At 42.9% G+C, this 22,938-nt stretch overlaps 1 protein-coding gene across 6 annotated transcripts in view; it reads left to right on the forward strand.

Moving 5' to 3' along the window:
• Window positions 1–18,708, forward strand: part of LOC117827231 (solute carrier organic anion transporter family member 5A1-like) — a 35,176-nt gene extending 16,468 nt beyond the window's left edge. For 5 of the 6 annotated variants that reach the window (XM_034703759.1, XM_034703763.1, XM_034703762.1 and 2 more), the window contains 8 exons: window positions 393–525; window positions 3,359–3,579; window positions 5,078–5,242; window positions 10,473–10,671; window positions 13,732–13,891; window positions 14,896–15,140; window positions 15,223–15,287; window positions 15,848–17,752. In XM_034703759.1, the coding sequence (XP_034559650.1) occupies window positions 393–525; window positions 3,359–3,579; window positions 5,078–5,242; window positions 10,473–10,671; window positions 13,732–13,891; window positions 14,896–15,140; window positions 15,223–15,287; window positions 15,848–16,368 (1,709 nt within the window). In that variant the 3' untranslated portion in view covers window positions 16,369–17,752. Of the gene's footprint in view, window positions 1–392; window positions 526–3,358; window positions 3,580–5,077; window positions 5,243–10,472; window positions 10,672–13,731; window positions 13,892–14,895; window positions 15,141–15,222; window positions 15,288–15,847 lie in introns of all 6 variants that reach the window. The other variant, XM_034703758.1, reaches the window with a different exon arrangement.
• Window positions 18,709–22,938: the final 4,230 nt, after the last annotated feature.

Here is a 22,938-nt window from a genome sequence, read left to right on the forward strand (position 1 = left end):
TTTGACTTTTGTGTTTGAGTTTTTAAATAATTGAAACCACATTTTAAGACATTTAACTTTTTTTAGCACTTTGAAGGTTTCTTTAGACCATAAATTTAGTTAGGATTTTTAAGAGACTAACTCCTAATACACTCTGGAGACGGTGGAGACCAAAAACAGAGCTAAAAGGAGAGGGAATGTTGGGCGTTTAATGGTCAGGTTGACCGTAACATGAATTACATGGGATGATATTACTTCCTGTGTGTCTGCTGGATGTGGAACAAACCATTCTGTTTTACTAACATTACAAAACAGGAACATATGATTCTTTGTGTCTGTTCAGATGTTCTGAAACCTGCTGATTCATGCCTAAACTTTGAACTCTCTCTTTGTCTGCTTTCTCCTCTCCTCAGCCATCATGTATGTGATGGGAGCGCTGGGTCCCGCAGCTGGTTACCTGCTGGGAGGAGTCCTCATCGGCTTTTACGTGGACCCCAAGACCGTTGTGAACATCGATCAAAGTGACCCTCGCTTCATCGGAAACTGGTGAGAACAACCTGGCTGCTAAATACAATGAAAGGCCTCAATGAAACAGTCTAACGTAAGACCAGTTCTGGGATGTACATGTTAAAGTGCTGAGTCGTGAGCAGTTTTTACCTCTTGTAATTTGCATAATATGTAGTTGCAGGGTCATTTGTGTACATGCGATGGATAAAAGCTCAAACAAAGTCATTGTGTAAGGGTTTTAAGATCATCAGGAGGCGCACACAGCTTGGTTAACTTAGCCACCTTCAGAGGGATTGTGTCTAGATTAACTCCAGAGCCCGGTTCAGTCACCTGGTGGTTAGTTCAGGCTTAACTCGGCTCAGCTTGGTACCAGGATTTCTCGGGGGGGACATAACTTCTCTGTGGTTCCTTTGATGGGATGTGATTGCATAAACAGCTTTAGAGGTTTGCTGAACACCAACTGGAGATGCATATTTCAGGGAGTCTTAATTCATGCTTTGTTAGGTCAGTCCTCAGGTGGAGACACAAACATTTTTTTGAAACGTGAGTTTTAGGAATAGACTTTCTATTGAGAATCACATATTTCTGCACCGGTGCCCTCTGTGACGAGGACTGTAGCCTATGTATGTGGGGCGCTTAAACCGCTAGGCCACCAGCGCCCCTAATCCCTAATTTAGACTGTTTCTAACTTTAGACGGTTAACTAGAATTTCCAGTTAAGTTGATACGATATTAGTCGGACAAGAAACCAGCGTTAAAACTGGGGCGCCGGTTGGCCTAGTGGTTAAGGTACGTGTTCCATGTACAGAGTCTGTGGTCGCTTGTCCTACTTTCTATTCCCCACATGTTCTGTCTCTCTTCAGATTTCCTATCAATGAAGCTGAAAAATTACCCAAAAATAATCCTGAAAACAAAACAAAACAAACGTTTTAAACTGGATCTGAAATCAAAAGAGTCCAAATGGAATAAATCATTTGGAACAAGCATGTTCGATATCATACCGGGACCAGAAACCATTCTTCTTTTTAAAGGTGACATATCATGCAAAATGGACTTTTTAATGGTTCTCTACCTGAAATCTGTGTCCCTGTCTACAAACCCCCTGAGAATGAAAAGAATCCATTCTGCCCCTGTTCTGATTTCTCCACCTTTCTGTAAATGTGTGCTGAAACCAGCCGTTTCAGTTTTCAGTGTTTTTCATACGTCACAACGCCATCCGGTCTGTAACAGGAAGTCAGAGCTCGGAGCTTGTTCAGCCCATAGACTGTATAAAATACAACTCAACCCCTCCTCCGTTTTTCATTCCCTGCACACATGTGTGCTAACAAGGAGCTTAGGAGGGAGGCATGCTAGTTGTAGGCTGTCTTAATAAACACAAAGGTCGGTTTTACTCCCCACGTCTGCAGATTTGAAGATCTAGTGGATGATTTTTAGTTTTCATGGAAAAGTGCTAGCGCTAGTTAGCATAGCTACATAGCTACATGTTGGTAGCTGTGTTCCAAGACACACGTTGACATACTGACAAATAAAACAACAAGAAACACTAAATCTGTGACCAATGGTTCAGAAAGGTCCTGCTGCAGGCGCCTCTCCGTCAGGATCAGATTCTGGATCAGATTCAGAGGGTTGAAGTAACGCAGGTCTGTGAGCAGCCGTGTATATTCAACCAACATGTAAACATTAGATCAACGTGCTGGACAGCCGAGGCCACACCCACTTCCTGAGGGGGCGTGGTCAGAGAGCTCATTCTCATTTAAAGGCACAGACACAGAAAACAGCCTGTTCTGAGCAGGGCTGAAAAAGAGGGGTTTACAGGCAGACCAAAATCTGATTTCAAGACATGTTTTGGGGACCCTCTTAGACCAATATCTTTTTAAGAAAAAGGGCGTAATATGTCACCTTTAAATTCAGCTTCACTTTTTACCCATGCTTTCTGTGAGGATCTCACCTCCGTCTGTTGATCCGTCAAAATGTATGAGAAGTGGTTAGTCATCTATTTACAGATCTCGGTGATGCCATCCTCTAACTGACAGCATAACCGGTGACTCACCGGCCAACAGCCACAGGCTTCCTACATGAATTATAGGTGATGATGGCGGGGAGAGGATGGATGAGTGTTCCAGGGATTCTTGTACAAGCATGACTGCTTTTCATTTATTTATGTATTTATGTGCACAGTAATGAGGCTCATACCAAGTCCAGACTGACAAGGAATAATAATAATAACAACAAAGTTTATTTATATAGACAATACAAAGCGCTTTACATTGAAAACACAACAATAATGAACAAAGCAAGATGACTTAAAGGAACAGCTGAGTGAAAGAGAACTCACTAAACTAATTTTTGATTCTAACAAGATGTCCTTGAAATAAAACAAAACAAAGTTTATCATATTTGGCTTAGAATTTATTAAGTCAACTGGAAGTAGTGCTGGGTGATAATTCGATAACGATAATTATTGTAATTTTTCTCGTTATAAATATGCCAAATGTTCGATACAAATTTGATATAAATAAACCTGTAATTACAGCCCCAAGCCACTGGAAAGGGGGGCGCTAATGAGCCTTGAACCCTAGTTGCCACCCAACATTATACACAAGAAGAAGACTTGTGACTGCATTGAACAGCCAATCATGTTGCAGGGTGAGAGGTAGGCGGGGCTTAGAGACGTTTGAAGCTGAATGTAAACACAGCTGGAACGAGCGACAGTGACACTGAAGAAAACTCAAAACCTAGCAGCTCAAAGCAGAGTCGTTAGTCTGACACTGAGTCGACTCTGAGTTAACTATAACTGGTAGTGTATGTATACATTGACTTGCCTGATTGATTGATCCCCATTTCGTCTTTCCATCCGTCCCTCTCCCGTCCAGGTGGAGCGGGTTCCTCCTCTGCGCCGTGGCCATGCTGCTGGTCATCTTCCCCATGTTCACCTTCCCCAAGAAGCTGCCGCCCCGACACAAGAAGAAGAAGAGGAGGAAAAAGGTGAGCATGGACGACCTGTCCAGTGACGACGACGTCCTCAAGGAGAAGAGCAACAACAACAAGAACCAGACGGTCACCTCGTCCATGGGCTTCGGCAAGGACATCAAAGGTACCCAGAACACCGTCTCCTGGAGTTGGAGGTCTTCTGTCTTTGAAAAGAGCGAAACACGAGTCTTTGACTTAAAGCCTCTGGGAACCCAAATCAACAAAAACGTTCTACCTCTGATATTTCAGACCATATGTAAATACTAAAAACTATGTAAAATATTAGATCTCAACTTTGATCTATTTTCAAATATGTTCAATTACGTTTTTTAAAAAGTTTTTTACACTGAGTTTTAAGGGGGCTGGTTTAACCTGATATTTATTACGTATTAAATATTCAACCAATCAGAAATGAAACACTGAGTTACGTGCACACAGACCGGTTCACTAACTTTCCCCAGGACCAGTTCACTATCTTTCCTCAGGACCAGTTCACTCACTTTCCCCAGGACCAGTTCACTATCTTTCCTCAGGACCAGTTCACTATCTTACCCCAGGACCGGTTCACTAACTTTCCTCAGGACCAGTTCACTATCTTTCCCCAGGACCAGTTCACTATCTTTCCCCAGGACCGGTTCACTAACTTTCCCCAGGACCAGTTCACTAACTTTCCTCAGGACCGGTCCACTAACTTTCGCCAGGACCAGTTCCCTAACTTTCCCCAGGACCGGTTCACTAACTTTCCTCAGGACCGGTTCACAAACTGTCCCCAGGACCGGTTCACTAACATTCCCCAGGACCGGTTCACAAACTTTCCTCAGGACCGGTTCACTAACTTTCCCCAAGACCAGTTCTCTAACTTTCCCCAAACAGCTCAGAGTTTAGACAAACAGCTCCATCTGACACCTGGAGCCGAGCTCCTCTGCGTGCACATACTACACTTCAGCCTCCTCTGCTCCGGGCGTCCCATGGTCCTGATGCCCCGGAGACTACGGAGTGATAAAAGGAATAAATGATAGAAGTCCTGATTCTGAACTATTTTGTGACTCAGCACTCAGAGACCATTTGAAATGAATAATTTTCAGAGTCTGGAGTTTTGATGTCTTTAGATTCAGAGTCAGACGGCTCAAACATGCAGGCTGTGAACTCTCTCTTGACCTGTCAATCAAAGAGTTAGGCCACGCCCACACAGTCCAGAGAAATGCTCTGACCTGTAAAATAAGCTGTAGCTCTTGGCTAGGAGGCTCAAAGCCCGCCTCTTTATGTCACAATCGCTCGACAGCAGCAATATGGATGCTGCCGTCGATGATTGGCCTCAAAACAGCGTTCAGAAACAGATGGGTGACGTCACGGATACTACGTCCATATTTTATACAGTCTATGGTTGAAGCTGAGAAACACCGGTTGACTCAATTACAACGGCTTTGTAGTTTGGTAACAGTGGAGGAGGCTTCCAGAGACCTCTAGCTCATGCTGTCCATAACAACATCCATAGTTTTGTCTTTCTGGAATTTCAGTCAAGAGCCCAAAAGCAACCATCAACATTTCTTCCTGCCCGTCGTCGGCCATGTTTGTTTACAGTCATTATTTGTCTTCAACATTCTTCTTCTGCTTTTTTACAGACCTGCCTAAAGCAGCAGTGAGGATCCTCAGCAACGTGACCTTCCTCTTCGTCAGCCTGTCCTACACGGCGGAAAGCGCCATCGTCACCGCTTTCATCACCTTCATCCCCAAGTTCATTGAGTCTCAGTTTGGCATCCCGGCCTCCAGCGCCAGTATCTACACCGGTGAGCTCTCTAACACGCCACGAGCAGACTTTGGCTGAGTTATCCAATCAAGTTTCAGACCCTCTTCTAGAAAACTGATGCCTGTCCTTCTTGAAACGTGTTCCAGATTGAATGCTCAAATTTGGCAGGGATTTCAGTTTCACCAAGCCAAAGCTGTTCCTTCTTTGTAGAGTCTGTACAGCAGCTCAGACAAGATGCAGACAGACCAGATTATTCATACAACACCCAGGACTTTAATATCTGCCAGCTCAGCACTGCTGTGCCGAGTTCATCTTGAGGCAGAGCAGGAGAGGCCGGCGGTCCACAGCTGCAAGCCAGCACACATTAATAATAAAGAAACTGCTGGTCTTCAAATAAAGGGGGCACCTGGGACGCAGAGCTGGAGCACTGAGTGCATCAAACACACACGCACACACACATTAAGAAACACACATACAAGCACAAATGGGCTCTGAATACATGACAAAGGATATATGTTCATGGTTAAACAGTAAGGATGTAACAGAACGCTCGAGTCAGGATACTAAACAGATCCAGAGTCTGGGTTTCTGACTTTTAAACCCTTTAATGTGATTCTTTAAGATTGAGATTAAACAGGCGCAACTATGGTGGCTGGGAAGGGCAATGAAAATTTACAAAGGATGAGACACTTTTACAAAGTTGAAAACAAATTTACATTTAAGAAAACAAATTCACAAAATCAGAGTCACATTTAAAGAGACGGGACATTTTTACCTGAAGCAAATTTACAAACAGCAAATTCGACCGGAAAAGGAAGGAACCAAATACAGGAAGTGATCCGGAAGTGATCGGTTTGTTTTGGCGGTTAGAAACGGACTGTCCGGCCAATCACAGGTCTTTCTGATGTGTCCTTTCAAAATGAAAGCCACACAAATTTGAAAAATCTGTAATAATTCTTGATATTTTCAGAGATTATGAACAAATCCTAATTTCCGCTGAGTTAATTTAATTCAGACTAACAGCGGACATCCATGTAATCCAGCCAATCACAGCTTGAGCTGATGTGTCCTTTCAAAATAAAAGACATTTGGAATTTGAAGAAATAGCGATAATTCTGGATATTTTCAATCAGAGATTATGAACAAATCTCATTTTCCACCGGCTCATTTTAATTCAGACTAATAGTGGAACACTATTCAGTGTAAACTAGGGTTTTGGTCATCATCTCTGATATGAAAATATCCGGAATAATCACTAGCTCAAATGGCTTTTATTTTGAAAGGACACATCAGATCAAGCTGTAATTGGCTGTATTACATTATGAGGTTGTCCACTATTAGTCTGAACTATAATGAGCCAGTGGAAACTAGAATTTGTTCATAATCTCTGATAATATCCAGAATTATCGCCATTTTTTCAAACTCCAAATGGCTTTTATTTTGAAAGGACACATCAGATCAAGCTGTGATTGGCTGGATTGCATTATGAGGTTGTCCACTGTTAGTCTGAACTATAATGAGCCAGTGGAAACTAGGATTTGATCATTATCTCTGATTGAAAATATCCAGAATTATCGATATTTCTTCAAATTGCTTTTATTTTGAAAGGACACATCAGATCCAGCTGTGATTGGCAGGATTGCATTATGAGGTTGTCCACTGTTAGTCTGAACTAAAATGAGCCAGTGGAAACTAGGATCTGTTCATAATCTCTGATAATATCCAGAATTATCGCCATTTTTCAAACTCCAAATGGCTTTTATTTTGAAAGGACACATCAGATCAAGCTGTAATTGGCTGGATTACATAATGAGGTTGTCCACTATATGTCTGAACTATAATGAGCCAGTGGAAACTAGGATTTGATCATTATCTCTGATTGAAAATATCCAGACTTATCGATATTTCTTCAAATTGCTTTTATTTTGAAAGGACACATCAGATCAAGCTGTGATTGGCTGTATTGCATTATGAGGTTGTCCACTGTTAGTCTGAACTAAAATGAGACAGTGGAAACTAGGATTTATCTTGTAATGTCACTTTGAATTAATCCAAAAGCATTGTAATATGCTTAATTCCCAGTTGTTTTTATTTTGAAAATCCAAATCAGATGTAGCTGTGATTGGCAGGAACACATCTTGAAGTGTTCTCCTATCAGTCTGAATCCAAATATTTGAGTGAATATATGATTAATGTTGAATATTTTTTAATTTCCCTGCTGTTGCACATTTTCATATTATAGACGTCTTTTATTTTGGAAATCCATAAACGGCTCACTCCATCACTTCTGGATCACTTCCTGTATTTGTTACATTCCTTTTGTGTCATCCTTTATAAACTTGCATTGCACTTCCCAGCCACTGTATGCAATTGATGGAGACTCACCTCCAATAACAGACCTGCCAGACTACTCAGGTTGTTTTAAAGAAGTCCTCAGTCTGTGTGTATGATCCTGTCAGAGCCGACCCTGTGCTGGAGCTGATAACACAAGAGGATATTTTAAATACTTCATTAAATCCAAACATTCAAACAAAGAGACAACTGAAGGTTAACACAACAACAGCAAAACTCTCATCAAGTTATTTTGACATTCTGTCAGTGAAAGTGAAATTGAGTGTTTTGGTGTCATGGAGGCATTAATGCAGTTTTCATGAGCTGAATAACAAAATTACACACTCACCTTTAACGCTGATGGCTGGTTTCCAAAGACAGCCCAACATTAGTCACACCGGCAGGTACCGTGAGTCATCTGACCTCTCCACACAGAAAACTCCATTTATTGATGGCTGGAAGTGTTAAACACTCGGTGTAAAACCGTGTCTGTTTCTGCAGCAGTGCAAACACTCTGTTCACTCTCTGCCCAAAAGAAATCCCATCTTGTGAGACTTTTGTTGTCAGAAATGTTCCAGTGTTGAGTTGCGTAACTGTCTCAGCTGTAGGAGGAGTGGGCTGGGAAGCCTGTGATAAAAACTGCCACTCATACTGCATATATTTTTACATTATGCCAGTCTGTGGAGGGTGAAGCCAAAGTGTTCCATATGAACCTGCTCTGGGACCTGTGGAAGGTATCAGCAGGGTGTGAGAGTCAGCAGATTAACAGGAGGGATGTCTCTCTCTGATCATCTCCAGAGGATGTGATGATTTTCTCATCCACATTCATCCCTAGGTGAAAATCTATCAGAACATTGATGATGTTAAAGTCATTTCTTAAGAAAGCAGTCCTCTAAGAACATGTAGAGTCATATGGGGCCAGACATCCATTCATGACTCATGTAGAAAAGGTCTTCTGTCAATCTAGATCAAAACTTGGTGGATGATTTAGTAATCTGGATTTTTTTTTTCTGCTCTGAAAATTTGTATCAATACCAAGCCGTATTGTTGCCAAAATGCAAAAACAAACATACAAAAAAGTCACAAATTTGTGATTAAAAATATTAAAATGTGACATTATAATGTCACAAATTTGTGAGATTATGAAGTTGTAAATTTGTGTGAGAAAAAAATTGAAAATGTGAGATTAAAAGTTGCAAATTTGTGAGGACAAAGTTGAAAACGTGAGATTATAAAGTAAATTTTTGAGAAAAATGTAAAAAATGTGAGATTTTAAAGTCAAAAATGTGTAAATAAATATATGAAAATTTGAGATTATAAAGTTTCAGATTTGTGACAAAAAAAATTGAAAATTTGAGATTATAAAGAAGTACATTTTTGAGAAAAATGTATAAAAAAAGTGAGATTATAAAGTAAGACATTTGTGAATAAATCGATTAAAATAAAGATTATAACATGTCACATTTGTGAGATTATAAAGTGGCAAATTTGTGAGGAAAATGTTAAAAATGTGAGATTATAAATCTGAAATAAGTGAGAAAAAAGATGGCAATTGGAGATTTTAAAGTCATACATTGATGAAAAAAGTCACATTTATAAGATAAAGAAGTACATTTTTGAGAAAAAAAGTTAAAAAATGTGAGATTTTAAAGTTAAAAAATTGTAAATAAATATATGAAAATGTGAGATTATAAAGTTTCAGATTTGTGAGAAAAAAATGTAACATGTGAGATTACAAAGTCGCAAATGTGAGTGATGATAAATCATAAACTTGTGAAAAAAGTCAGATTTCTGAGATTATAAACTTGAAACATGAGAGATTATAAGTAGTACTTCTTTGAGTAAAATGTTAAAAATGTAAGATTAAAATGTCACATTTTTGATAGAAGAGATGATAATCTGAGATAATGAATTCGCAAAAACTCAAAAATGTTAGATTATAATATCACAAATGTGTGAATAAAAATGAAAATTATTAAAATTATTAAGAAGTAGATTTTTGAGAAAAATGTAAAAAAAAAATTTAGATTTTAAAGTAAAAAAATGTGTAAATAAATATATGAAAACAGAGATTATAAAGTTACAGATCTGTGAGATTATATCGTTGGGAATTTGTGAGAAAAAAAATGAACATGTGAGATTACAAAGTCGCAAATGTGAGTGATGATAAATTCATAAACTTGTGAAAAAATTCAGATTTGTGAGATTCTAAATTCGAAACATGAGAGATTATAAAGCAGTACTTTATTGAGAAAAATGTGAGATTAAAATGTCTCACAATTTTGATAGAAGAGATGATAATCTGAGATAATGAATATGCAAAAACTCAGAAATGAGAGATTATAAATTGCAAATATGTGAAATTATAAAGTTGTAAAAATTTGGAGAAAAATTTAAAATGTGAGCAAATTTATTGTGACTTCACATTTTCATCCACTTATTCAAATTGCAAATTTAAGAATGAATAGATGAAAATGTGAAATTATAAAGTCACAATTTTTATAAAAAAAAAAAGGCAAAAAATATTTGAGAAAAAAAATGTCAGAGATCTTCATCCCACCTTCTGGTTGATCTCATTAATCTCCCGTCTTTAATTAATAATAAACTCACCTCTAAATTAAGTTTCTTGATAAATTTGTCTTTCTCACAAATGTGCATCTTTAATCTGGGATTATTACTCTTCTTCTCTGGCTCTATTTTTTGTCCCTTCGACGCCGTCTTAGTCCCATTATCAGTCTTGGTTCGGATCTTATTTGTTTGGATTAAAACACTGAATTTGTGATGCTGACTCCAGGAGGATTATCTCTTCGCTTTAGGACCCAGTTAGCAAAGATTCATCATGAACAGAAACTCTGAAAAGTTTACAGAGAACAAACTTTGACTTGGTTATGATTTTCAAGTCTGAAATTGTGATATGTGCTTTCCCCTTCCTCTCTCAGGTGTGATTATCGTCCCCAGCGCCGGCGTGGGCATCGTCCTGGGCGGCTACATCATTAAGAAGCTGAAGCTGGGAGCCCGAGAGTCGGCTAAGCTGGCCATGATCTGCAGCGGAGTCTCCCTGCTCTGCTTCTCCACGCTCTTCATCGTGGGCTGCGAGAGCATCAACCTGGGAGGAATCAACATCCCGTACACCACCGGGTGAGCCAGGGAAGCTGGGAGGGGGAGATCAAGACAACTCAGCTGACCATGAAAATACACGTGGAAGCTGCTTGTGTTGTGTCTTTAGCTGAATTTAAACGGGGCGTTGAGTTGTACGTCGTCGGTTTTGTCATCAATTTCACTTCCTTGGAACATAAACGTAAGTCCTCACTTGATCGGCACTTTTCAAAACACGCACAGAGAACGGGTGCAGAGCGAGGACAGCAGGGAGGGCCTCACACCACAGAGGCCTTGATAATTCATCATAAAGAGGGCGCCAACCAAGCACTGAGTGTATAAATGAACCTACTTCTCAGAGGTTGAACATGTCTGTGTTTTAATCAATCAATCAATCAATCTTTATTTGTATCGCGCCAAATCACAACAAACGTTATCTCAAGACGCTTTTACAAACAGAGCAGGTCTAGACCCCTAAGTCAAACTATGAACAGAGACCCAACTTCAAGACAGGGTAAGACTCAGTCTGACCCCACCTTAATCCACCATGAGCAGAGCACTTTGCAGTATTTAGCAAGTTACAGTGGCGAGGACAAACTTCCTTTAACAGGCAGAAACCTCCGGCAGGACCAGACTCATGTTAGACACACATCTGCTGAGACCGTGTTGGAGAGAGGGATAGAGGGAGATGAAGAGAGAGAGAGATGATAGTGGGGAGACGGATAGTAGTATTTGTAGCAGCTGGAGTCTGGCACGTCCACAGCAGCAGAGATCCAGAGGAACCTACGAGACAAGGGAGCTCAGGGACTCCAGAAAGGTCTATGGTTAGTAACTTTAATGGGACAGGAAGAGTTAAAGTGAGAGACAGACAGAGAGAGGAGAGAGAGGGAAAGACAGGATCCCAGTGTGTCAGTCTAAGCCTATAGCAGCATAACTAAGACCTGGTCCAAGCCTGATCCAGCTCTAACTATAAGCTTTATCAGAAGGAAAGTTTGAAGCCTACTCTTAAAAGTAGAGAGGGTGTCTGCCTCCTGGACCCAGACTGGTAGATGATTCCAAAGGAGAGGGGCCTGATAACTGAAGGCTCTACCTCCCATACTACTTTTAGAGACTTAAGGTACTACAAGCAGGCCTGGATGTTGGGAGCGTAGTGTTCCAGAGGGGTAATAGGGCACTATGAGGTCTTTAAGATACAAAGGTGCCTGATTTTTAAAGGCTTTGTAGGTTAAAAGAAGGATTTTAAATTCTGGTCTAGATTTTATGTGGAGTCAGTGTAGAGAAGCTAACACTGGAGAGATGTGCTCTCTCTTACTTGAGCTGCGGCGTTTTGAACTAGCTGAAGAGTCTTTAGAAACCTTCTTGTGATTGATCTGAGGGAATACTCTAATCATTTGAGATACTGAACTTCTGAGTCCCCCAGCCCCCCTTCAGGTTGACTCCTTCCAGCCCACACACAGCAAACAGGGTCTCCGGGAGTTCTCGCGTGTATCCGAGGCAGCCGTCTCCTGACTGCAGTTTGGCCTTTTCTAGTATTAAATCATTTCCCAGTGTGACAGAGTCAGTGGCAGTTTTTATCGCCCCATCTGTGGCCGGTGTCAGAGGGGGGGGGACGAGTGATCAGATGAGAGCAGGATGACGGATAGTGAGCCAGTAAACGGAGGCGTTTTCTTTTGGACGCAGTGTCCCCGATGGCGATTACATGGCAACGATGGAAAACGTCCAAGGACAGCTTGGAGTAGAGGATCTTTGGCTGACGGCCCTCCTTTTTTTTTCTCTCTTCTGTGCTTCTCCTTGTGTTTTTTAATATCCCTCTATCAGTCTGTCTGTCCGTCTGCCGTGCCCTTGTCCACTCTTCATCTTCCGTTCTGTTATCATTCAAACTTTTCTTTAAACACCCTCTTTGTCTTTCTAGCCTGCTTTTATACTTCCTTCTCTTTTCATCTCTCCTCTTTTCTTTCAGATTGTCTGTTTTCTTCCCACATGAGCCGATAACAGATTCATGTTTCCAGATTGGTGTAAATGTTTTCCTTTCATGCAGTAATATTAAATCTGGTTTATTAAGCAAACCGTCCCAGCTGAGCAGATGCTGATTAAAGGATAATGTTCAGTCTAGTGAGCAGATTAGACGGGTACTGACTAGAACGAGGAAGAGACGGCGCATCTCTCCCGTGTTAGCTTCTCTACACCGGCTCTTAATGGTCACACACCTTCGTATCTTAAAGACCTCATAGTGCCCCTCTAGAGCACTACGCTCCCAACATGCAGGCCTGCTCATCGTACCTAAAGTCTCTAAAAGTAGTATGGGAGGTAGAGCCTTCAGTTATCAGGCCCCTCTCCTTTAGAATCATCTACCAGTCAGGGTCCGGGAGGCAGACACCCTCTCTACTTTTAAGAGTAGGCTTCAAACTTTCCTTTTTGATAAAGCTTATAGTTAGAGCTGGATCAGGCTTGGACCAGCTCTTAGTTATGCTGCTATAGGCTTAGACTGACACACTGGGATCCTGTCTTTCCCTCTCTCTCCTCTCTCTGCCTGTCTCTTACTTTAACTCTTCCTGTCCCATTAAAGTTACTAACCATAGACCTTTCTGGAGTCCCTGAGCTCCCTTGTCTCGTAGGTTCCTCTGGATCTCTGCTGCTGTGGACGTGCCAGACTCCAGCTGCTACAACTACTACTATCCGAGACGGATAGTACCACTATCATCTCTCTCTCTCTCTCTCTTCATCTCCCTCTATCCCTCTCTCCAACATGGTCTCAGCAGATGTGTGTCTAACATGAGTCTGGTCCTGCTGGAGGTTTCTGCCTGTTAAAGGAAGTTTGTCCTTGCCACTGTAACTTGCTAAATGCTGCAAAGTACTCTGCTCATGGTGGATTAAGATGAGATCAGACTGAGTCCTGTCTGTAAGATGGGGACTGGATCTGATCCGGTCTTGATGTTGGGTCTTTGTGAATAATAGAACATAGAGGACAGTCTAGACCGCTCTGTTTGGAAAGAGTCTTGGCGCTATATGAATAAAGATTGATTGATTGAACTTGAAAGTTTAACCATCAGAGATCTTAAAAAACGCTGAGTTTAAAGGACTGCTGTGTATTTTCTCTTCCAGACCGACTCTCACCATGACCCAGAGGAACCTCACCGGGGGTTGTAATGTCAACTGTGGCTGTAAAATCCACGAGTACGCTCCAGTCTGCGGCTCCGATGGCATCACATACTTTAACCCCTGCCTGGCCGGCTGCAGCAGCGTGTCCAACGACAGCACCGGGGTAAGAGTCTGGGACTCAGTTGTTCAGTTGTGCCTCTGTGATGTGTGTTAGCATTACACCGTCTGACTCTGAATCTAAAGACATCAAAACTCCAGAATCTAAAAATGATTCATTTCAAATGGTCTCTGAGTGCTGAGTCACAAAATACTTCAGAATCAGGACTTCTATCATTTATTAGTTTTATCACTCAAGTAGTCTACAAGGCAACAGGACCATGGGACGCCCGGAGCAGAGGAGGCTGAAGTGTAGTATGTGCACGCAGAGGAGCTCGGCTCCAGGTGTCAGACGGAGCTGTTTGTCTAAACTCTGAGCTGTTTGGGGAAAGTTAGAGAACTGGTCTTGGGGAAAGTTAGTGAACTGGTCCTGGGGAAAGTTAGTGAACTGGTCCTGGGGAAAGTTTGTGAACCGGTCCTGGGGAAAGTTAGTGAACCGGTCCTGGGAAAGTTAGTGAACCGGTCCTGGGGACAGTTTGTGAACCGGTCCTGGGGAAAGTTAGTGAACCGGTCCTGGGGACAGTTTGTGAACCGGTCCTGGGGAAAGTTAGGGAACTGGTCCTGGGGAAAGTTAGTGAACCGGTCCTGGGGACAGTTTGTGAACCGGTCCTGGGGAAAGTTAGTGAACTGGTCCTGGGGAAAGTTAGTGAACCGGTCCTGGGGACAGTTTGTGAACCGGTCCTGGGGAAAGTTAGTGAACCGGTCCTGGGGAAAGTTAGTGAACCGGTCCTGGGGAAAGTTAGTGAACCGGTCCTGGGGAAAGTTAGTGTGTTGAAGTGTGTCGAAAATGGATCGAAGTTGAGTTCTGATATTTTTACATAGTTTTTAGTATTTACATGTGGTCTTTAATACCAGAGGTAGAATGTTTTTGTTGATTTGGGTTCCCAGAGGCTCTAAGACTCAGTTCGGACCAGAGATCGTTTCTTAAACAAACCTGAAAAAAGAAGAGTGTCGTTGTGTTAGCATGTTGTGTCTAACGCTGCTCGCACCTCTCCCCTGACTCTCCTCCAGATCCGGAACTACTCGGACTGCGCCTGCGTCCAGAGCCGGCAGGTCATCACGCCGTCGTCCAGCGGCCAGGGCGGCAACCAGCTGCAGCTCGTCATCGTCAAGACCTACCTGAACGAGAACGGCTACGCCGTGTCGGGGAAGTGCGACCGCACCTGCAGCACCCTCATCCCCTTCCTCATCTTCCTCTTCATCGTCACGCTCATCACTGCCTGCGCCCAGCCCTCCGCCATCATCGTCACCCTCAGGTGAGACCGAGGGCGGCTCCGGCTTCATGTCTGAGTGATGCTGGATGACAGTGGCTCTTTAACGATGCGGTTTTGTTTGCAGGTCTGTAGCGGAGCAGGAACGGCCGTTCGCTCTGGGAATGCAGTTTGTTCTCCTCAGGACTCTCGGTGAGCAGAAAACACACGAATATAAAAACCTGCTGCTTCAGTTTGACTTCTTTCACTTATCGACATCATGCTGAAGCTTCCTGTGACCCTAAAGAAGTCTGAGCAGGAAGAGAAATCAGTTATCTGAGGACAGTAAAAGTCTGCGTCAGGATGAGAGAGTCAGCTAAATGCATCGATCGTGAGCACGCTGCTCGCTCTGTAACTGCTGACCGGCGAGCTGATGTACCCGTCTGACATCAGGACCGCTCCCCTGAAGGAGGAGGAGAGGCTCTGATGGATGAGACGCTCAGTACGATGCTGTCACAGTGAATCAGGAACAAACAGGGAGGCAGGGAGGGGCTTTGCATTATGGGAAATGTAGGACCCACCATCTTCAGAGCAGGGACAATAAAGCTCTCTTCTTCTGCTGTTTAATTCGCTCTCTCCGTTTCTCCTTGTTGTCTTCTTTTCGTCTCTCTGACCCTGATCCTCTCTTTCCTTTGCTGCTGTCTTCTCTTCTGTCATTTCCTTCCCCTCCTCCTCTCTGATGTCTTCCCTCCCTTTCTCTTTCTTCACTCCAGCCTACATCCCGACACCCATCTACTTCGGCGCCGTCATCGACACCACCTGCATGCTCTGGCAGCAGGACTGCGGCGTCCATGGCTCCTGCTGGGAGTACGACGTCACCTCCCTGCGCTTCGTCTACTTCGGCCTCGCCGCCAGCCTCAAGTTCTTCGGCTTCCTCTTCATCTTCCTCACCTGGTACTCCATCAAGTATAAGGAGGAGCGTGTGGAGCGCTGGCTCAAGCGCCATCTGTCGCCCGTCGACACCGTGGGCAGCCTCGTCTGCCACCCCGGCGGCCACAAAGGCCACGCTCGCACCCGCTCCTGCCCGGTCAACATCCCCAGGACCGACCCCAACGCTATCCCCGCCAACGGTCCACCGCGCGCCGGCGCCCTCAACCGCGGCATCAGCACCCAGAGCTGCCCCGGCAATGAGCTTAAAGCAATAACTCCCCCTCCTCCAGCCCCGCCATCGCCCGCAGCACCACCCGCCCCTGCGCCGGCCCGCTCGCTGGAACACGTTTCAGTCCGGGTCTGAGTTTCAGACGGGGGTCGGCGCTGAAGCAGGTCCCACACAGGACTTTTATTTGATCAGGCACCGCTCATCACACGGAGGTCCTGCTCTCATCCTCGAACTCTTGTTGGCCGATGAAACGCTCGGCGGCCTCTTCGGGGTCCCGGTTCCCTTCAGAACCTCCGGACCTGTGGAGTAACGAGGACGAGCCGGATACAGAAACCCTGACACTGAGAACCGCCGTGTTCGTGAAAACGTCGAAAGCCAGCAGGCACGGCGAGCGGACTGAAACCTCGGCTCCCTCGCTCTGGACGGAGGAGAGTTCATCGCTCATAAACCTGCTCCTCCCTCGCTCACCTCGGCAACATGTGCCTTCTGTCAGCACAGGTCACACACACACACACACACACACACACACACACACACACACACACACACACACACACACACACACAGTGGACGCCCCTCTGACAGACTGCCGTCACCCTGTAGGAAAAGAGTCACCTGATCAGATACCTCAGCTTCACCGATCCTCCTGCTTCCCCGTCACCTCACGTCTGCGTGCTTCTTCTTCTTCGTTGGTGTTTATTTCTGTTTTCTGGACACCACATATCACACAGAACAACAAACAAAAAATCCTTTGGAAATGTGACGCACTGATTCAAGTGTTAAGAACTGGAAACCGATGGCATGGTGCTATGTGAAGAACACTGTTTAATGTCCTCTTTTCTGTTTGTGTTTTTAGTTTTTTTTAGGGGGTTAAAAACTCTTGAAAAGAACCCGACCGGACAACAGGTCACTGGGCTAAGCAGCTTGGCACGCACAGAATGCATTCCTGTTCCATGCAAGGCCTTTTGTTGCTCCCCGTGGCACAATGACACGTAGTATTACCGCTGGAAGTCGGATCGTTTGGCTTTTGCCGGCTCCATACAATGCATCCATACATCGGAGCTGCGTCCCTCCTGACCCGAGACCTGATTAGTGGTTTCGCTTGAAAAAAAAAAAAAGAGCAGGATCGGCGTTTTCCTCCTGACCACATTCCCGTTTGGACGAGTCACCTTCACACGCCTGGAAGAAGAGGAGACACTGACTGACTTTGTACCCGGCCCTAACGAGAGATGCAGCCAATCATTGCCCGACTGAAACACAACGTTTGTACTGAACATGTAGGCAGATATGTAGTGGACCATCACGTAGAGGTCTTAGTGTAGTCGTCTGTCCTGGATCATGAAGAGAGTCCGCTACTCGCTCTGCTTCTGATGGTTAAGTGTTAAACAGTAGTCCCAATGATTTATGGGTAACTCTTGCTGAAAAATAGCATTAGCTCTTTTTTTACTCGGCTTCTTTTTATGGGGCGCCGTTTTTTTAAAAGTTGTGCACACTGAAAATAACATTTCTCCACATTCAGCTCCAAAAAAATCATAAAAATGTAGAGTGAATTTTTAAAAGTCACTTTTTTTTAATCACATTTAGAGGAATATTTGTGATCAGTGTTAAATCCCAATGCTAAATCTAAATGTTCAATATAAATCTAAATGTTAAATATAAATCTCAATGTTAAATCTAAATCTAAATGTTAAATGTTAAATCTAAATGTTCAATATAAATCTAAATGCTAAATGTTAAATGTAAATGTTCAATGATAAATGTAAATGTTAAATGTTAAATCTAAATGTTCAACGATAAATCTAAATGTTAAATCTAAATGTTAAATGTTAAATCTAAATGTTAAATCTAAATGTTAAATGTTGCTCTATGATCCTAAATACTTAGCTGATATGCGGCAGTGTGAATTTGCACACCAGCTAAATATTTAGGATCGAAAGCAACATTTAACATTTTTATTTAACTGTATATTTAACATTTATATTTAACTGTATATTTAACATTTATATTTATTTTTAATATTTAGATTTATCGTTGAACATTTATATTTAATATTGAACATTTATATTTGATATTGAACATTCAGATTTAGCATTTGGATTTAACAAAATTTTAACTCAATATATTTTTCACAACAAAATTAAATGTTAAGAAGATCACAAATATTCCTCTATGTGATAAAAAAGTGACTTTTAAAAATTCACTCTTCTTTGTTTTGATGTTTTGGAGCTAAATGTGGAGAAATGTTATTTTCAGTTTGCACAACTTTACAAACGGCGCCTCGTATCTTTTCGGCCGCTGCAGGTTCGAGTTTGGAACGTGAAAGGAAATGTTCCAGGATGTTTAGAAATCTAGAAAAATCACTTTAAGTTCAACACTGTGGAGCTGCAGCTCCTGATTGTTTCCTCTCTCTCTGTGATTCTGCTGATTATTCTGAAAATAAATCAAGTTTTACCTAAAGAAGAAAGACGCGAAAAAGAGGCCCTTCATGATTCCCTCAGAGCCCGTAGTTAGATCTTTAAATGTCTTCATTTGTTTGACGCAAAAAAATCCACATTTATCCTCAAAGAAAAACTCTCACATTAAAGCTCCTGTCAGGAACTTTGGTTTGAGTTGATTTTGGCGCCCCCTGTGGACAGAGTGGAACCCCTGAGCTCGGCTGCTGTCGACCCATACATGTGTTGAGGCTGATTTATACTCTGGGGGCTGACGTGGATGTGAACACCACATACTCGTGGAGAAGTCAGGACGAGAAACAGGACAGCAGATTCAGTTTGCCGAGCTTTCAGTGACCTGCAGAGGGCGACATTTCTGTGTCTTAACGATCTTTGCTAAACGTTTAGGTTGAAGTGAGTGAAGATGACTGATCAGAAGACTGATCTCAAGAGAAAGTTCGGCATCAGAGTGGACAACAAAAAACGTGAAAGCAGTTTCAATCCCTCGACCGTCCACCGTGCCCTCACTCGCCGACTTTCAAGAACCACTCAGCTACGTCAGAGTCCAGGGGTCGGTCTGCCTTTGTTCTTTCTTTTAAAAACTCCTCCCTTTAGATATTCTTCAAAACACTAAACAGCCTCAAAACTCATAGACAGAATGTCCACGTGGATAGGATTCGACCCACTGCTGCAAAGTGACCACCTTTAAAGGTGACATATCATGCAAAATGGACTTTTTAATGGTTCTCTCCCTGAAATCTGTGTCCCTGTCTACAAACCCCCTGAAAAGTAAAAGAATCCATTCTGCCCCTGTTCTGATTTCTCCACCTTTCTGTAAATGTGTGCTGAAACCAGCCGTTTCAGTTTTCAGTGTTTTTCATACGTCACAACGCCATCCGGTCTGTAACAGGAAGTCAGAGCTCGGAGCTTGTTCAGCCCATAGACTGTATAAAATACAACTCAACCCCTCCTCTGTTTTTCATTCCCTGCACACATGTGTGCTAACAAGGAGCTTAGGAGGGAGGCATGCTAGTTGTAGGCTGTCTTAATAAACACAAAGGTCGCTTTGACTCCCCACGTCTGCAGATTTGAAGATCTAGTGGATGATTTTTATTTATCATGAAAAAGTGCTAGCGCTAGTTAGCATAGCCACATAACTACATGTTGGTAGCTGTGTACCAAGAAGACACACGTCGACATACTGACAAATAAAACAACAAGAAACACTAAATCTGTGACCAATCCTTCAGAAAGGTCCTGCTGCAGGCGCCTCTCCGTCAGGATCAGATTCTGGATCAGATTCAGAGGGTTGAAGTAACGTGATCTCTGAGCAGCCGTGTATATTCAGCCAACATGTAAACATTAGATCAGAGCTGAGGCCACACCCACTTCCTGAGGGGGCGTGGTCAGAGAGCTCATTCTCATTTAAAGGCACAGACACAGAAAACAGCCTGTTCTGAGCAGGGCTGAAAAAGAGGGGTTTACAGGCAGACCCAAATCTGATTTCAGGACATGTTTTGGGGACCTCTTAGACCAATATATTTTGATGAAAAGGAGCAGAATATGTCACCTTTAAAAACTGCTCCCTTTAGATATTCTTCATGACACTAAACAGCCTCAAAATTCGTAGACGCGTGGATAGGATTCGACCCACTGCTGCAAACTGACTGCCTTTAAATCACAGCTGAGATAACCTCCTCCGGCCTGAAAATAAACACGTTAAAAATTCAAAGACTGAACTGTGTTTTGCGTGACGTAAGAACAGTCCTGTGATGGCGTGGAGTTTGGTTGTATTTACGATCATCACGACACGACATCCAAAGCCGAACAAAGCAAACGAGCAGCAGGCGTGAAAGCACCCTGAAATGTTTGGAAAACATCCATCCATCCATTATCTTGACTGCTTATCCAGTTAGGGGATCACGGGGGGCTGGAGCCTATCCCAGCTGACTTCGGGCGGAAGGCAGGGTACACCCTGGACAGGTCGCCAACCTATCACAGGGCGAACACAGAGCTGTAAATGTCGTCTTCAGAACGATCTTTTTTAAAACACAGTCCTCCAAGAAGGCGATCGTTCCCGCGGCTCTACAGGAAGAACGGAACCTCTCTGACACGCAGGTTTTATCCATTTCTTTAAATAAATGAAATCCTCACGACTCGGTGACAAACACAACGGACTGGATTACATCAGATTACTGCCGACGCCACTCCAACCCGATGTGTAATCTCTTCATTTTCCTAAAGGCACTTTTCAGAGACCTCGACAAAAATCAACTACGCTCAAAAAAGTGAAGTGAATAGTGAGCACAGTAAATTCAGTGATAATAAGTTTCACACTGGGATGAAATGATGAAGGCGGCTGTGGTTGGGGAGCTACATGTTTGAGGTTTAGTTGAAGGTATTGTCCTGAGCTTTAAGAGGCTGGATTACACGACATACATCTGTTATAAGAAGTTCAAGCTGAACTGACCAGAGGAGCAGCCTCGTGCTCATGACGGGCAGAGTTACAGCAGCATGAATCACCCCTCCTTTACCTTATCCTCTGAGGACACCTGCTGGTCAGAAGTGGAACAGCATGCAGAGACAGGACGGCAAAAACACACAACAGACATCATGTCTCAGATCGAGCCGTGCTAGAGACACATACGATTAAACAAACAGACAGACAAAAGTCAAGTCAAACTTTATTTATAGAGCACATTTTAAAACAACCGCAGTTCACCAAAGTGCTGTACAAGCTCAGAAACACAATCAATAAAAACAAATAATTTAAATAATTTAAAAGAGTAGATATTTTAAAAAACACAAGAAAAAGACACAATAAATAAAAGCAAAATGAGAAGTTGGATGTCTCACTCAGCAGGTATTAAAAGCCAACGCAAAGAGGTGAATTTTAAGTAACAATTTAAAACTCTCAGCAGTCTGAGCGGTCCTGATATTCAGAGGCAGAGGCTGTTTCCGAAACGGCCTGCTACATACTACTTACTAATGTAGTATTCAGTAGGTACTGCCTGCTACATACTGCCTTTGAATTTAGTCTGTAGTCTGACTGTTCTGTTGGATCTGTGTTGCAGTACGCTGGGTCAGACGTCACTGGATTTCCGGTTTCAAAAAGCAGAAGTAAACAAGCTGATAGAGAAACTGCTTCTTTAGCATCACTTATGATTTAAAAAGTTAGGAAGTGGTTGATATGGAATTTGATAACTTCCAACCAAGCGGCAACCTCCGGTCTAAAAATATGAGTCCAATGCGGAAGTGTTAAAAGCTGCAGTTCATCGAGGATCCGCTTGAGGCTGGCTCCGGAAGTACCGGAAGTCACATACACATGAATGGGGAAAAGACGATCTTTGCAGCATTAATAAACATGTTTACAGCCTGGTACAAAAGATGAGTGTAGTCTGAATAGGTAATTTCTCGATGTCCTCTCACTGTGAGAGAATTTTTTTCTAATTCGGTAATTTAGAAGATATTGAGATTACTAGTCTTCCAATGAGAGGCACAGCTGCCTGCAGGAACACTGCAGCTGTTGGCTAGGAGGCTCAAAGCCCGCCTCTTTACGTCACACTGGCTCGACAGAAGCAATATGGCTGCCGCAGCCGATTGGTCTCAAAACCGCTCTTCAGAAACAGATGGGTGACGTCACGGATCCTACGTCCATATTTTTTACAGTCTATGCTTCCACCGCACCCAAAAACGGATTTCCTCCCATCAAGAAAGAAGGAAAAAGAAAAATTGTAACGTTAGCGCTGTGCATTGTGGGAAACGGTACGCGAGGCAGACTGGTCCGATGCATGCTGTGAAATTTTCCTGAATCAGTAGACATCCGGGGGGTTCTGGCTTACTGCAGATTTTGATCTTGTTCACTTACTACATACTAGGGCTGTCAAAATTGCTCCAAAATGACGTTTGAATATTCGCTCTAAAAACAACCAGAGGTTCGAACCATTCGAATATCTATATTTGCGCATTATGTCAATCACAGGTGGACAAACTAATACAAAAAGATAACTACTTGTATATGTGTTTTTATGTAAAATATAACATGCCTAAAACATACCTACACATTACAAAACAAGTAAATGACCTAATGGTCTATACTGTAACACTTTTAAGACCGGAGACTTTTCGCTCCCTCCCCTCTCTCTGTGCGCAATGCGCTGCGTGAGTGAACAAGACTTGTGCGAACAATTAAAGGTCCCGACTCTTGTCCCTAATATAGGCAGGCTTCATTCAGTGATTGAAGCAAATATTATTAACATTAATTGAAGTTAAA

The sequence above is a fragment of the Notolabrus celidotus genome, chromosome 15, assembly GCF_009762535.1.
Source record: "Notolabrus celidotus isolate fNotCel1 chromosome 15, fNotCel1.pri, whole genome shotgun sequence".
Lineage (NCBI taxonomy): Eukaryota > Metazoa > Chordata > Actinopteri > Labriformes > Labridae > Notolabrus > Notolabrus celidotus.